Consider the following 16,120-nt stretch of genomic DNA (forward strand, 5'->3'; position numbering starts at 1 on the left):
AGGCAGTACAGGTCTGTCCAGTTTCTTTGAGTTTGATAAAGGCTTGTCTCTTCCGCTTTTATTATCTCTGTGTGTGCATTTGAGAGCGAGATCTAGATGCTGCTGACACTAGCAGAGCTCCTGTTCTCTGTTCAGGGGGTGTGGCTGTGGGTCGGTGCCCGCTGGAATGAGGCCAGCAATCTGGGTCACAGTTTATTAACCCTCTACATGAGCATGCTCTACACTTACCAGTGCTTTTAACCCCTTATCAGGGAAGCATGTGATGTTTACACAAGATTTGAACTCCGCACGTGCTGCAATTTCTGCCTTGACACAAGAATGATGTGGGTAGTCTAACAGGAGATTTGTGCAGATTTGTCAGCTGGATATCTATGAAGTGAATCTCCCATTCCTGCACATCCCTAATGTGCTCTGTTGAAATGTGGTGACTCTGAAAGCCACAAGCCTCTGGCATCAACAAAGCAGTTTCATCCATAAAACTGCCAGTCATTCATTAAATTGCCAGTCTTTCATATATTTTCTATTTTAGATCATTCTCTGTAAAACCTAGAGATGTTTGTGCATAGAAATGCTATTACGGTACATTCACACCGAATGCGGCAAGAGCGTCAAAGTAGCCGGAAGTCATTCATTTTCAATGAGAGCCGGCGGCGATAAGCGGCAAGGAGCAGCGTAGTACATCTTCACCAGTGTGGGCATCGAGGACAGTTGAAATCAAGCCAACTTTATGGTAATGAGCTATGATGCAGTTTGATGGCAAGCAATCAGAATGAAGAAGTCCACCGCTTAAGAGCAGTCCAGAGAACACAGTCACTGTGAACTTTGGTTCCAACCACTGGTGTTCCCAAGGGTTTGATTAGTGCAGTAGCCGGATTTCCATTTATTTGCAGTGTTTTCTTAAAGGAACTTACTTTAAAAAAGTTACTGGTGAGTTACTAATGTGCATTAATGTTATAAATCTATTTTTTTTATTTGAAAAAGTGGGAATCTCATGCGACAGTACAAAACAGTATTTCTGCTTCAGGATATTTCAGACATATGGACACATTGGATAATTAAGTGGAGCAAAGCCACACCACATGCAACTTGATCTTCCATTGTTAAATGAATTTGATAAAAAGTGAACATTTTCATGCTGGAAAGCATGTTTGATGCGGGAATGTAACTGATATGCTGCAACAGCCCCTTTAAATACGAGATCCATGTAGCGAATTTTGACGCTCTCTCTGCCGGAGCTGAAGGGAGACAGTGTTGTCGCCAGGGCGGCCAGAGCAACTCTCACCGCCTTCGGTGTGATTGCACTGTTAGATCAGCACAGCCGGTACAGAAATATTTTGACCAAATTTCTGTCACCATCAACTAAAATCACTTAAAGCAAAGACTATATAATACACAAGACATGTCACTCGAATAGATTTGAAGGGGGAAAAGTGCAACGGTCAATATGAAGAATGAAGCCCTGCCTTTTAGTAAAGGAGTCAATCATTGATCAATATAAACTGACGAATCTCCAGGTGAGGGGCTTAGAAATGCTTAAAAATTAAACTAAAGAGTGGCCGAGCATACTGCCTGACAGGTGTTTCAGAGATGGCTTGCGGGTGAAATGTCTTGCCTTAAAGGGACTTTGCTAAAGGTGAGGTAGACCATTTCAGAGAGGCTGTTAAAGCAGAGCAGTTGTTAAAGCTTAAGATCCTGCCAGAGAAAAGTCTACTGAGATTACCTCATCTCTCATTCATCAGTAGGAAAACATTACAGGTCAAAGTGTGTTTCTAAAGACCAATCTTGCTGTCGTTTTCAATGAGAGCAGCACATTTTTAGATTGCCAGCAGTGTGATAAAGTAATGTTTTCAGTGTTTTTTTTTTGTTTGTTTGTTTTTTGGATGCACTGGCAGTTAAAGTATGGTTCATGATGAGTAAAACCAAAAACTATAATGCTATAAAGACCAGATGCGGAAGAAGCGTCAAGCACTGGTGATTTACATGTTAAAGGGTGCTTGCCCTCTGTGTGGTAACAGCTCACGGTCAGCAGCTCACATCACATGTGATTTCCCGGCCGCAAATACATCATTACATGTAGACAAAAATGACATTTTTAGGTGAATTATATCTTTTAAATAGAGTATGTGACTCTTTCAACATCATTTGGAGGTGTCCATGTTGCTGAGCAAGGTATGTGAAACAGTAAGAGGTCTCATGCTGTCGCCTTTGCTTCTCTCCTGAACTTGAAAATAGGATTGGCAGAATCGTAGAAATGCTGAATTACGATTGTCTAGGGGGTCGAAGTGAGATCGCGATCTTTTTTTCGATTAATTGTGCAGCTCTATTTGATGCATGAATGAAGCGGATTTGACCCACAAACAAAGCGAGTAACTCAAAATGTTCATGTGTCTATTTATTTATACGCATATGCCGCGTTTGGTGTGAACACAGCATAAGGACTTTGCTTAAACTCCCAAGCACCCAGCTGAGTGTTTTTGGTGTCCTTTCAGTCTACATGGTGGGAATGCGCTGATGACATGACCTGTTTGCACAAACAGAGTGCGCAGAGGTATACAAATCCACATCTTGACAGTCAGGTAGGGCAGTCTACAGTGCTCAGCATATATAAGTACACCCCACACAAATCTCTCTTTTAAATTCATATTTTTAATAGGAAGCTTTACAATATTATATTTGTGCATATACATTAGATTAGTCAGTACTGAAGCCAAATCCGGAGCTTATCTAACAAAAAAACTTACCATAGCGGTCCAAAAACTAGAACACTCAAATGTATATGTTGTGTAATTGTGTAAAAAAAGTTGAAATTTTTTTAGCTTGTAATTTTTTTTGCAAAGTTTTGCTTGAATTAAATTTTATTATCTTTCAATTTCTTAATATGTTTGGTGAATAAAATATTATAAAAAAATAAATAAATCTGTTTTACAAATCTGTTTTGTTTAAATGCACCTAAATACATTGCCTATGTTCACTGAGAAACGGATACAAATATTCATCTTCAAAGTTTATTGTGCTCAATTATTCTGAACACTGTATCTTAATGGTTTGAACTGAACACTTTTATTGAACAGATTTTTTTTTTTTGGTCCTACTGTAAGAATGGGTTTTAAACCACAGCGGTTCAAACTGTAGTTCTGCCAAATGACAAAAAAATTATCCGTATTGATGGTAAAAAACTAAACATTACTAGTCAAACCATTCTTCTGCAATCTCATACCAAAAACAGAAATAAGAGCAGTATTAATAGCTATAAATGTGGGAGAGCATAGGTTATGTGATTGTATTGTATTGCAATAAGGAGCAATTAAGTGTTAATGTTAAATCAAAAGTAATTCACAAATACTTGAAAATGAAATGATTTAACTACAATAATAGATAAATGACAATAAAGTGACAATAAAATGAGCAAGTAGGCCTCAAAGAGGCAGAGAAGATAGACTCCAGAAGAGGAGAGGAGTAGAGCAGGAGAGAAGCAGACCAGGAGAAGACAAGCCAGAAAAAGAGACAGAGCCCGAGTGTACCACCTATTTTGTATCTTTCTTGATCATGTGACTAAAGCCCAAATGCTGAGACATTCAAACTGACCAATCAACATATGACCACATCATAAAACCCCCAAAGTCCACACACCAGGCCCTGATCTTATCAGTATTTGCCTTTGGAGTCAGTATGGTCCTTCTTGAGTCAAAATTACATGTTTTGTCATATAAACAAATGTTCAGCCTCTTATACTACAAACAGTGAACTGATACCCTTTACGGGCAATCTGTCATTTCTGTTGAGCACGTGAACACAATGGCAAATCAACACTGTTTAAGAACAAGTTTCAGTACCGATTGGTATCGAATTCCAGTATCGTGACAAGCCTACTGTTTGGGTGTTCTGTGTTTATCTGAGATAATTAGTACACCGAAATGTGTGTATTCCATACAAAGTATGAAGCTGATTGGTCAGTTCGTGTCATGTGACTCGCAGTGCGCTTGAAGCATTCTGAAAAGTTTAAATGCCTCCGTTGGAAATAACGAACTTGCATGCCGTAAAGACGTGCTAAGGCTGCCGTCAGTTGCGTTCTCCAGCAGTTGATCTTCTTCTTGCACATGCTGGATTCACTTTATTTGTTAACAAATGGGTTGCGGATTAATTTCTTGGCAGTTAATAGGTGTTTTACTTGGCCTTTTCCCCTCCGCAAAGAAACTGTCCAAAAACGTTCTTACTCATTTTGCTAGCTTGTTGGTTACATTTTGGCACCCAAGTGATCAAGATGTAACCAAAAGAATGCAGAAGATTGTTCAGACTTGAAAACTAAATAAAATAGAAATAATCAATGATTTCTTGTGCATCTTTGTACCAATTGATCTGAATTGAGGACTGATTTGCGGCCTGAGGGATGGGCACCACTGCTTTAAAGGGTCACGAAACACCAAAACACATTTTTTGAGCTGTTGACAGTCGTATATGTGTCCCACACTGCTAAAAACACTTTTAGAACACCTATATTTCACTAAAAAGTGTAAATTGGTTGTTTTTGCGTTATTTCAAGCAAATTCGTACTTCCTGTTTGAAACGAATTTTTGAAGCTGCGTCACGGTCATGACATAATAGCGTGTATTCCAGCGTGCAGACTGGACGTCTGTGCCAGAGTGAGTTTTATTACGTCTTACAGTGTGATGCATTAATGCATGAGTAAGGCTTGGTTCAAACCAATCAGCGTGCTCTATTGTGCAACTTCATTAATATTCATTAGTGTCACCGTGTTTACGCCACAGAGACGCCACGTCGTGTTGGCAAAACAAGCGTGAAGTGTTGCTTTTATAGTTTGCTGCCATTAAGTTTCGTTTTCATTTTCTCTCTGTGAGAGCTCAGCTGGATCACGTGTGGATTAACAGTGTACGCGACGCTCGACGACAATAACTTACGTGTCTAAGGAGGAACATTGTTTACCTGAGAGCTGTTCTCATCTGCAAATCTTTTTACTTTGGAAAAAGTCAGAAAAGTGGGCGTGTCCAGCTCTGTTTAGGGGAGAGTGTCGGAGGAAGAAAAGAGGCTTGGTGTGGGAGTGTCTATTTGGGCGCGCTGAATTTCAGAGTCAAAACACACAACCACAGCGGACAATGTGACTGTGTTTACATGGACATCTGTAGTCGAATTATTTGCCAAATTATTAAATGGTGGACTTTAACTGCAGTTTGGCTCTTTCATTCAGGGAATTCATTCATGTCCCTCCCGACAAACGTGATACTTGATTCGAGGATCTGCTCTAAGCCTGTATTTTCATGCAATGTTTAATACCGCACGGCGAATGAGAGAAAAAAAAAACTTAGCATTTCCCGGAAACTTAGATGCACTCGGCAGGTAGCGTCAGAAAGCCGCGTGTGTTATTCCGGTCACAAAATCCAACACGAGGTTATAGTTTGGTTGTGGTGCTAAATTGTTTACAGTCGGTGCAATAGTTTGTTCGATACTAATAAAATACGAACTGAATAAACAAAGAGCACTGGTCGCTCACTTACCAAATCTGTAGAGACAGGACAATCCACAGCAACTAGAGCCGCGTCTTTACTAAGAGGAGACTACAAGCGAATCCGGATCTCAGCATTTGCAGATGAGAACAGCTCTCAGGTAAACAATAATCCTCCTTAGACACATAAGTTATTGTTGTCGAGCGTCGCGTACACTGTTAATCCACACGTGACTCCAGCTGCGCTCTCACAGAGAGAAAATGAAAACATAACTTAACGGCAGCAAACTATAAAAGCAACACTTCACGCATGTTTTGCCAATACAACGTGGCGTCTCTGTCGTGTAAACACGGTGACAGAAATGAATATTAATGAAGTTGCACAATAGAGCGCGCTGATTGGTTTGAACCAAGCTTTACTCGTGCATTAATGCAGCAGGCTATAAGACGTAATAAGACACACTCTGGCACAGACGTCCAGTCTGCACGCTGGAATACAACGCTATTATGTCATGACCGTGACGCAGCTTCAAAAATTCGTTTCAAACCGGAAGTACGAATTTGCTTGAAATAACGCAAAATCAACCAATTTACACTTTTTAGTGAAATATAGGTGTCCTAATAGTGTTTTTAGCAGTGTGGGACACATATACGACTGTCAACAGCTCAAAAAATGTGTTTTGGTGTTTCGTGACCCTTTAAACCATAAACAAGAAAAAACTGCAAGTATGAGCAGTGGTTTTGCTAAAACAAGCATCACTTTCACATTACATAATTACATAATATGGCAAGAGATTTCATGTCTGTGAAGCAACAGCTGCAAACCGTTCCAAATGTTTGTGTAACAGGAAAGTGTAACTTGTAATTTCGTTGTTCGTTTTTTATTACATTTGTTTTTTTATGCTCGTTACACTCATTGTTAGATGGGAGTTTTTTATAGTCTTTATTTGTTATGATGAATATAATCATGTGTTGGCTTGACTAGTTTACAGCAATCAAACCGCACATACTCATTAAACCACAACTATAGTTTTCCCCTATTTACCTTTCTCTGAGCATTTATTACTTCATAAAGCAAACTTTGAGCTTAACTCTCTCAAAATGAGCTGCAGTTTTTGGCCGGAGAGCACAGCTAGGTTTTTATTTCCAGTCCATTAGCGTTTGGGTGGTGGCATGAAACTGCAGATTTGTCCATTAAGATTTGAACCAGCTTCCTGCATGTAATGAGTAGAGTAAGATTAGCACGAGAAAGATGTGATGTTTGTTTTTGTGTCAGAATAGTTACATGATATTAGTGTATATACATCTGATCTGCATGTGGATGGATGTCAGTCTGAGCTCATTAACAGAGCTCAGTGCTGTGCTTATTTTGAGCTGGTAGTGATACGGGGTGCATGTTGGGTGGGCTGGTACTATCTGCATGTGACCTTTTTCAGAGCTATAAACAAATCAGACATGCAAAAATGCCTTTAATCAGTGGGTATGTAAAAAACTATACCCAGTGACTGGTTCATTTATGTACACAACCAGTGGTTCAAACTTCACTGAGGCTACATTTAGTCGCTCAGAAATACACAAAAACATGTTAAATATTGTTTAAATTTAAAATCGGTACTATTTAGTTAAATATTTTCAAAACATTATTCATTTCATGTTGAATTTTCAGCATCATTACTCAAGTCTCGAGTCTTCTCTGATGAATTCTAATTACAACGATTATTTTAAATACTTTAAATGTCTCTTTTGATTCATTCAGTGCTTCCTCAATGAATAAAACTTAATTTCAGTGAAAAATAAATCTTACTGCCTGCCGACGTTTGACCATTGGTGTAAATGAAATACTTATTTGGGTTCTTAATATCCATTAAACCCATTGGTCATCATTAAACAAAGACTCAAAGGCTTATTTATAATATTAATCGAATCGTCCACCGGTTCTAGGTTTATCTGCACAGATTGTTCCTTCCTGATGCACAACATCAGAGTGAATAGGAAATGGGACTGAAGATGTACGGTCTGTGTGTTTGGTTATACAAGCAGTCAGATAGAAGGAAACGTGCTAATATTAATTTCACAGTCATGTTTCCTCTGTTCTACAGGTGAAGGTGAATATCCTTGGTGATGTGATCGATCAGGGCTCCACTAACCTGCGCATTGACGCTGCCGGCTTCAGTCCGCACGCTGCCATCTACTCCATCAGACCTGACGTGCGCTGCATCGTTCACATAAGCACACCGGCCACTGCTGCAGTAAGCTCTGTTCATAGTTTTAGCACATTTTTAGCATGTTTTTAAGGTTGTTGTAATGTTTTAGCAAGTAGCTAACTTTGTTTTAGCACATGTTAGCAAGTTCTAACAAATTACTCTAATGTTTCTAGCTTTATAGCACATTTTAAACATTTTGATAAGTTACCAACGGCATGTAGCATTTTATAAATTCCTAGCATGTTTGTAATATTTGAACAAGATCTTGGCATGTTTATAACATCTAAACATTTTAGCTTGATAGCTTTTAGCACATTTCTAGCATGTTTTAAAGTTGTTGTCATGCTTTAAGATATTGTTAATTGTTTGTTTAATGTTTTTAACAAGTTGCTACCTTTATTTTAGCACAATCCTAGCCTGTTTCTAGCTTTATAGCACATTTTAAACATTTGAATAAGTTACCAGCAGCATATAACATTTAATAAATTACTAGCATGTTTGTAATATTTGAACAAGTTCTTGACATGTTTATAACATCTGAACATGTTAGCTTCATAGCATTTAGCACATTTCTAGCATGTTTTTTAAAATTGTTGTCATGCTTTAAAATATTGTTAATTGTATTGACATGTTTATAACATTTGAACATTATATCTTGATACATTTTAGCACATTACTAGCATACGTTTAAAGTTGTTTTTTTTATTGTTTTTAGCAAGTAGCTACCTTTGTTTTAGCACATTGTTAGCAAGTTCTAGCAAATTACTAGCATGTTTCTAGCTTTATAGCACATTGCTAACATTTTAATAAGTTGCTAGCAGCATGTAGAATTTTAATAAGTTCCTAGCATGTTTGCAATGTTGGATCAAGTTCTTGGCATGTTTATAACATTTGAACATGTTGGCTTAATATCATTTTAGCACATTTGTAGCATGTTTTTTTTAAGTTGTCATGTTTTAAGATGTTAATTGTTTATCATTTTTAGTAAGCTGCTACCTTTTTTTTAGCACATGATAAGCAAGTTCTAGCAAATTGCTAGCATTTTTCTAGCTTTATTGCACATTGTTATCATTTTAAGAAGTTACTAGCAGCATGTAGCATTTTAACAAGCTCCTTGCATGTTTGTAATATTCAAGCAAGTTCTTGGCACTTTTGTAACATTTGAATATGTCAGCGTGTTTTATCATTTTGTTGGCAAGTTACTTGAATGTTTTAACATGTTGCTAGCATGTTTTTAACGTTTTAAGTCTTTATCTGATAGAATGTTTTTTGTAAAGTTGTTCTAGTACATTTTAGAAATTTGAAAATTGAAGCTATTTGCTAGCAGGTTTTTACATATTGCTTGCACATTTTTAAACATGTTACTAATTGGGCTCAGCGATAAAACATTATTCATATTAAACACTTATCGCCTTCTCATTCTGATGATAGAAAAAAGTGTACAATATACCTCTCATTAGCTTCGTTAAAGTGCATTAAAAAGTAAAGTTGATGAGTAAAGTGCCTGAAGTTAGTTTGCATGAACAATTTTGAAGTGTGTGCTGTCTCTGAATCATAAACAAGGCTTTCATAGGTTATTACGGTAGTTTGATAATTAACAGTTCACAAGGTTATATTATGATAATTTTTCCAGCTTTATCGCCCACCCTATTTGTTGTCATATTTAACCATGTATCAGATGTCTGCGTTAGAGCGTGGGAAATTTCTCATTTGTTGTAGGAAAACTGTGCTCTCAGCGATAGGATATAAAAATATAAAATATATAAAAATATCAGAAAAGTCTAAAGGTCTGACCAAAGTTTGGGGTTTACACGCTCCTTCACATTTTAAAAAAACGAGAATTTTTTTTGTCTCGTTTCTAGTCGAAATATCTTTGCTTAAAAAAAGTTACTTAATCTTGTTTTCCATTCTGACATAACATTATTTCGCTTACACCATTGATTGATTATTCAGCTTGTTTTAAGGGACAACTCACTTAATTTTGCCATATTATTTCTTAAAACAAGACAATAGTTTTTGCTTGTCTGGAAAAAGCTTCTTGAATTAAGAATTTTTTTTAATTTGGAGTAAGAAAAGCATTTTTTGCAGTGAATAGCTTTAGGAGAGGAGTTTCTTTCAGATATTTTAGTCTTAAAAAAACAATATTTTGAGGTTTAAATGGGATAAAAGTACTTTTCCTTCTTTAAGCCAGTATAATTATTACTCCACTTTGACGTGTGCTGATCTCTCTATCATATGTCTAGGTGTCATCTATGAAGTGCGGCCTTTTGCCTATCTCCCAGGAGGCTCTGATCCTGGGTGACATTGCCTACTACAACTACCAGGGCAGTCTGGATGAACAGGAGGAGCGTGTGGAGCTCCAGAAGGCTCTCGGCCCTACGGCGAAGGTAAACAACTCCTCTCTTGCAGCAAAAAATACCACTCTCTTGCTTATATCCTTCAGATGTGGTTAAGTGTGACCACAAAAAATGCAGTTGGTATGTAAATGTGAAAGATATTTGTTTGTGTGTGTGCGTGCATTGCAGGTGTTGGTTTTAAGGAATCATGGAATTGTAGCTCTCGGAGAGACCATTGAAGAGGCCTTTCACTACATTTACGGCGCTCAGTATGCCTGTGAAATTCAGGTAAAAAGTTCATGATGCTTATGAGGTTGGATACATCAACCTCATACACTCAGTACACTCATAAATATGACCTTAAGACTTGTAGATGTTAAGCCTTGTGTTTTTGTAGACATGTTTGTCCTTTTCGTTTTAATTTTTGTGATCATTTTGCCTGTGTTAATGCAAACTGCTGTGTTTTTTTTTACTCAAAGTATATATATTTTAGCCTCATTTCCTTTCATACGTTTTCATACATTACACTAGAGACCAAAATTGGTGAGTCTGTCATGATAAGTCATTTATGTTGTGCAATATATTGTCATTGAAACTATTGCGATAAGTGTTATTATTGTCGTTTAAAACCAGTTTATGTCTGTTTATACACTAACTGGCCACTCTATTAGGTACATGTTATTCATACAGGATTGGGCCCCTTTTGCCTTTAGAACTGCCAAAAAAAGTGTGTGAAAGAAAAAAAGAACTATATTATGTTATAATTTATTATACTACAACCACCAGCCTGAACTGTTTAAACACGGCAGGGGGGGATTCATGCTTTCCTCATGACTCCTTATGTCTACTATTGTCCAATTTTGGTGTGCCTGTTCAATGTGTAGCCTTAGCTTTCTGCTCTTAGCTGACAGGATTGACACCAGCTGTGGTCTTAAGCTGTTGTAGCCCATCAGCCTCAAGGTTGTACGTGTTGTGTGTTCAGAGATGCTTTCTCCAAACCTCGTTGTATATCAGTTGTACTGTTGCCTTTATATCAGCTTGAACCAGTCTGGCCATTCTCCTCTGACCTCTGGCATTAACAAGGCATTTATGCCCACAGAACTGCCACTCACTGGATATTTTTTTTTGCTCCATTCTCTGTAAACCCTAGAGATGGTGGTGCATGAAAATCCCAGTGGATCAGCAGTTTCTAAAATACTCAGACCAGCACGTCTGAACCATGCCACGTTCAAAGTCACTTAAATCCCCTTTTATCCCCATTCTGATGCTCGGTTTGAACTGCAGCAGATCGTCTTGGCCATGTCTACATGCCTAAATGCATTGAGTTGCTGCCATGTGATTGGTTGGTTAGAAATTTGCGTTAATGAGCAGTTGAGCACTAATGTACCTAATAAAGTGGCCAGTGAGTGTATAATTATTAAACAACAGCATATAAAAAGGGTTAACAAGGGTTAAGACACAAATATTTAAACTTAAATTTTTTTTATTCATACTGCAAGAATAAATGACACTGACACTGTTAACTTAACAGTTAATCATCTTAATTGCTATTAAGTTATCCTGAGCTGATATTTCATGTCGTTCTGATGTTTAATTATTTTCATTTTGCATTAATTTCTATTGCATTTTAAACCATGTTGATTGTGTAAAAGCAGCAGAATAAAAACCACAACAGTGTTTCTTCTAGGATTTTTTCCAGCTGTGACGGCAGGCCTTTTTTACACAGATCTACCAACTACCTGTGGCGTTATTTCAATGACAAATGTCGTGAGCGCAGTATTACAAGTCGAGATCGCATTTGTGTAAAAGCCTACAAGCATGCGAATCTCTTTGCTTGCTTGTCGATTTCCTCTGCTCGTGCACAAAACTTCTTGCACGCCCCCTTTAAATATACGCTGCTCAAGCGCAGATCTTCTTGTGCCCTCTCAAATAAACACAGCTGAAGTGCAATTTAGAGCATTTATGTAACAAATATGTCTCCAACATTTATTAGATTTGCTAGGAATATTTATGAATGTCTCCAATAGACCTACAGAGTGGTATTAATGTATCCAGAAGTAAAGTGAAATGGCTATATGTAGTGTTTGCTGGCCTCACGAATCACACACCTGCCTGTCAGTCAGTCAGTCAGTCAGTCAGTCAGTCAGTCAGTCAGTCAGTCAGTCAGTCAGTCAGTCAGTCAGCATTTCACCTTAAAGTGTTAAACAAATAAAGCACAGCACTACTACAGTTACAGAAAAATCTGCGCTGTTAAACATGACTGAATGTTTTGAGAGAAAAGCTGTAATGTAGCCATGGCGGGATCAATTTTGGCATGGCGCCCCTCCATGGAAAAAGTAATGTAGCGGAAACCATGCATAATAAACAGAGTAAAAGCCATAATACACTTAAAAAAACAGCCATAAAAAACTGAAACAAAGTATAAGTCATAATGTTTTAAATTCTGGTACATTCCAGGAATTCAAATTGGTAGGAGAGTTGTGTAGTTCTAGTAAATTGAGTTCTGTTCAGTTTAGTATTCAGTTAAGTATAAAACTTTAAACAAAGTATAATTTGTCTAAAAATGTCCTTGTTTTTTTTCTAGGTGAATGCGTTCTCCTGTGCTGGAGGAATGGAGAACCTGATCGTGTTGGATCTGGAGAAGTTTAAAGCTCGTACGCAGGGAGTGGCACAAGTTGGAGTCAACATGGGCTCTCAGCAGAAGTGGAGGTTGGGAGAGCTGGAGTTTGAGTCACTCATGAGGATGCTGGACAACCTGGTATGTATTGACTTAAGATCAAGTACTCTATTCATGATCCTGACTATGAGTTCCATATCTAGTAATCTATAATGACAGACAACGGAGTAGTGAAAACAAAACAAAAAGTTACTCACATTTGTGAGGTGCAGAACTACTGTTTGATTCAATAGAGTCAGCACAACGCCGTCTACTTCTGGAAGTACAGTATCAAACTGAGCCTTGTTTGAAAACACCTGTAAAATTAATTGGAAAAAGAACTAAGTTCTTACTGCCAAGTCTTTTTGCAACGTCCTGTTGTCTACATAGGTCTGCATTTGACTTTTTTTGTGTTTTAATTACTACAAAGTAAATCAGTGGGCAGAGCTAAACAGGCAATGATGTACAAGTAGGCATTGATCTTCTAAGGAGGCGGGGTTTGAACACTAATACATAATGAAGTCAGATTTGCATCTATATACACTGTTTTGAGTCAAGTTGAGCTTCATTGTAATTTCACTGCATGGGTGGACATCCAGTTAAACGAATTGTTGTGTCTCACATGTTTCAAGTTCTTTTGTTGTAAACATAGTTGAGTGATACAGTGTTTCTCGAATCTATCATGCCCATGAACATTCGCAAACCCTATCGCAAACTTGTGTGATTGGACCTCCATTTCTAGACATGTAGTTTGTTCCTGGCTGTGTTCTGTGTTATCCCCTATGCCCTTTTCCTTTCAGACACTTCACCATCCATTCTGAATTATTATAAAGCTTAATGTTGTCTTGCTTATAATTTGCTTTGAACGTTTTAAAACAGTTCAGTTTTAACAATTTTCAGATTGACAATTATGCTTCTTTAATAGGGTGTCCACGGGATTTTTAGTTGCAAAAACAAAACCTCTGACTCTAAAAATTCTTAAATTTACTGAAATGTTGTGTTGTAGGTTTTAAGTCATTATTTTATATCCATTTAAAGTTACCCAATCAGGCCGACACCCATCCTATTACCAACAATAGAATCATCTTAATAGAACTTTTCTTTTTTGACTTAACTTTAACTTATATTTATGGGTTAATTGGTTTGGTATAGGTTAATTATCTTCCTCACATTAACATTTGTTTAAAAGTTCTCCATGTATTTGCATCTTACTGGTGGAATAACATACAGTTTATTTATTTATAGATTTTAAAACCTACCTATTGTTTTTGTTGAATCAAATGCATCTATACAACTACATTTTCATTAGAATTGTATTTATTATTTTCAATGGCCTTAAAAGATCTTCAAAAGTCTTAAATTTGACTTGATGAAACCTGCAACAACCCAGAGTCTTTTATGCTCCAAAATCTTTTATGCCATTTTGAACACAGATGAGGCTCATGAAGAACAGTGACTTTTCTATTTCTATATGAGCAATATCACACTCGTAGCAGTGCAATGTGGTTGTATATCGATATCGGTGGGATGCTTAGTGTCCCACCAGTGATGTTAAACAGTCACATTGCAGTGCTACGAGTGTGATATTTTGTTTATACAACAGTTAAATGGCATAACTGTGTATATAAAAAAGAAAATCTAACACTGAGAGTCTAAAAACTCTTTTGTATGAGGAACTACATTCTTTCGGCATTCATTCACATCTGCAGCTGACCATCAGAACAGCAGAAACCATTGCTAATTCACAAGTCATTTTAGAGTTTGTATTTGAATGATTTTCTAGCATAATATCTAAAGTGCTGACAAAAATTTTGCTCACATTTTAGGATTATAAAACTGAGCAGCAAGAAAGGTCATCGGTCTACAGAGATTCCCCTTTATTTCTATGTTTTAATCAGGATATCACAATAATCAACCTTAAAAAAGCCAAAGCAAACATTACCAGTTTCTGTGGCATAAATACAGCCATACAAATACAAAAGTGAGCGAGATCGAATTAAAATGTCAGTTACCTGATTTATATTGATTTGCTGTAGTTTGAACCTTGCGCTGAGAAAATGCTATTTTTCTTACCTAAGGACTTATCCTTTGTTGCCATTTTGTGGTGGAACATCACCCAGCACTTTATTTGGTCAGCTCACACAGGCTGATGGCGGCCGATGCTCCGAATACATTGCTCAGAAATTATAAATATTTCAAAATAGGCACTATTCTCATAAATAAACTGCATAGTTGCCATCTAAACAACTACATTCTTGCCTAAAAAAGCCTCAAAGGTACATTATGTTGACCAACAGCAGCAATATTTGTCAAACTGTACAGTGTTTTCTGCTTGTTGCTGTATGTGGGCAAAGTAATACAGAAGGGTGAAGAGGCAGTACGAGTACTGTTATTTGCAGAATATCACACGGCTATCAACCAATCAGATTCAAGCACCAGACAGAACTGTTGTAGAAATATATGTGATGAATAGTGATCTTAACATTTGCACTAGTTGTGTATCAAATTCATTGTTGTATTATTTAGAAAAGTCTGCATCTCTAAACATCTTAATACAATATTAATCATTTCAATTAAAATAAATAAATAAATAAAAGAAACAGAAACTGCTCTGGTGGTTATTAAAAGCATGTGGCATCAAGCCAAAATAAGTCTACTAAAAGTGAAAGTGAAACTACTCTCATTCACAAAAATTCACAAACTGCAAATGTGTGATGCTTATACAGAATTCGCATTGGAATATATAAATCACAGCACATTTTGTATGACATAATGTATACAGTCTGCTATTACACAGATAAAGTGGACGAGTGTATTTGAACCCCAAGCAAAAAAAAGTGTGCTGACAAAAAAAAAAGACTGCTAAGTGACTGCTTTACTACTAGTCCAACTGTGTTTGAGGGGAACAGTCACAGCGAAGAAACTGGAAAATCGCTTCGTTCTTCATCTTTTTTTATTATTTTCCACCCCTTCCTCTCCTATTAGGCAGACAAAAGCTGACAGATGTAAAGAGAAACAAAGTGCCAGAGCGATCCTCTCTTCTCAGTGTCCGTCTCTTTCTCCAGCTGTGCAGACTGCGCTGTTTTTCTCTCTGTCCGTGAGAGAGGAATGCAGGCATGTGGAAAGTGTGTTTTCTCAGCCGCGGAGACGAATAGAGTGATGTGGAAGATGATAATGATATGGTGTGTCGCTCAGAGAGCCGCCGCCGTCCGCTTCCACTGAACCCTGCTTCTCCTTGACTCTTTCTGGATGCTCTTACATAATGTGCTGGAAATGCAGACGGAGATTTAAAGACGGTGCCGTTGATAGTTGCCGATTCGTGCACATTCTGCAAACTGCCTGTTTCTAAGCTTGTTAGAGTTATATAAAAATATTTCACATTTTATTATAACGGTAATCCAGGTTATGACTAGTATTAAACCTAGGGCTTGACATTAACTTTTTTTCATCACCAGCCACTGTGGCT

General features: G+C 37.4%; 1 protein-coding gene across 50 annotated transcripts in view; it reads left to right on the top strand.

The window, feature by feature from the left end:
- The window catches only part of add3a (adducin 3 (gamma) a), a 213,164-nt gene that overhangs the window by 174,497 nt on the left and 22,547 nt on the right, over positions 1-16,120 (top strand). For all 50 annotated transcript variants that reach the window (XR_015521215.1, XR_015521216.1, XR_015521214.1 and 47 more), the window contains 4 exons: positions 7,558-7,707; positions 9,906-10,049; positions 10,188-10,286; positions 12,583-12,756. Coding sequence is in view for 47 of the 50 variants with exons in the window: in XM_087302851.1 (XP_087158977.1) it covers positions 7,558-7,707; positions 9,906-10,049; positions 10,188-10,286; positions 12,583-12,756 (567 nt within the window). In the remaining 3 variants the exon portion in view is untranslated. The remainder of the gene's footprint in view (positions 1-7,557; positions 7,708-9,905; positions 10,050-10,187; positions 10,287-12,582; positions 12,757-16,120) is intronic.

This window comes from Danio rerio, chromosome 22, assembly GCF_052040795.2.
Source record: "Danio rerio strain M-AB ecotype USA chromosome 22, GRCz13ab, whole genome shotgun sequence".
Lineage (NCBI taxonomy): Eukaryota > Metazoa > Chordata > Actinopteri > Cypriniformes > Danionidae > Danio > Danio rerio.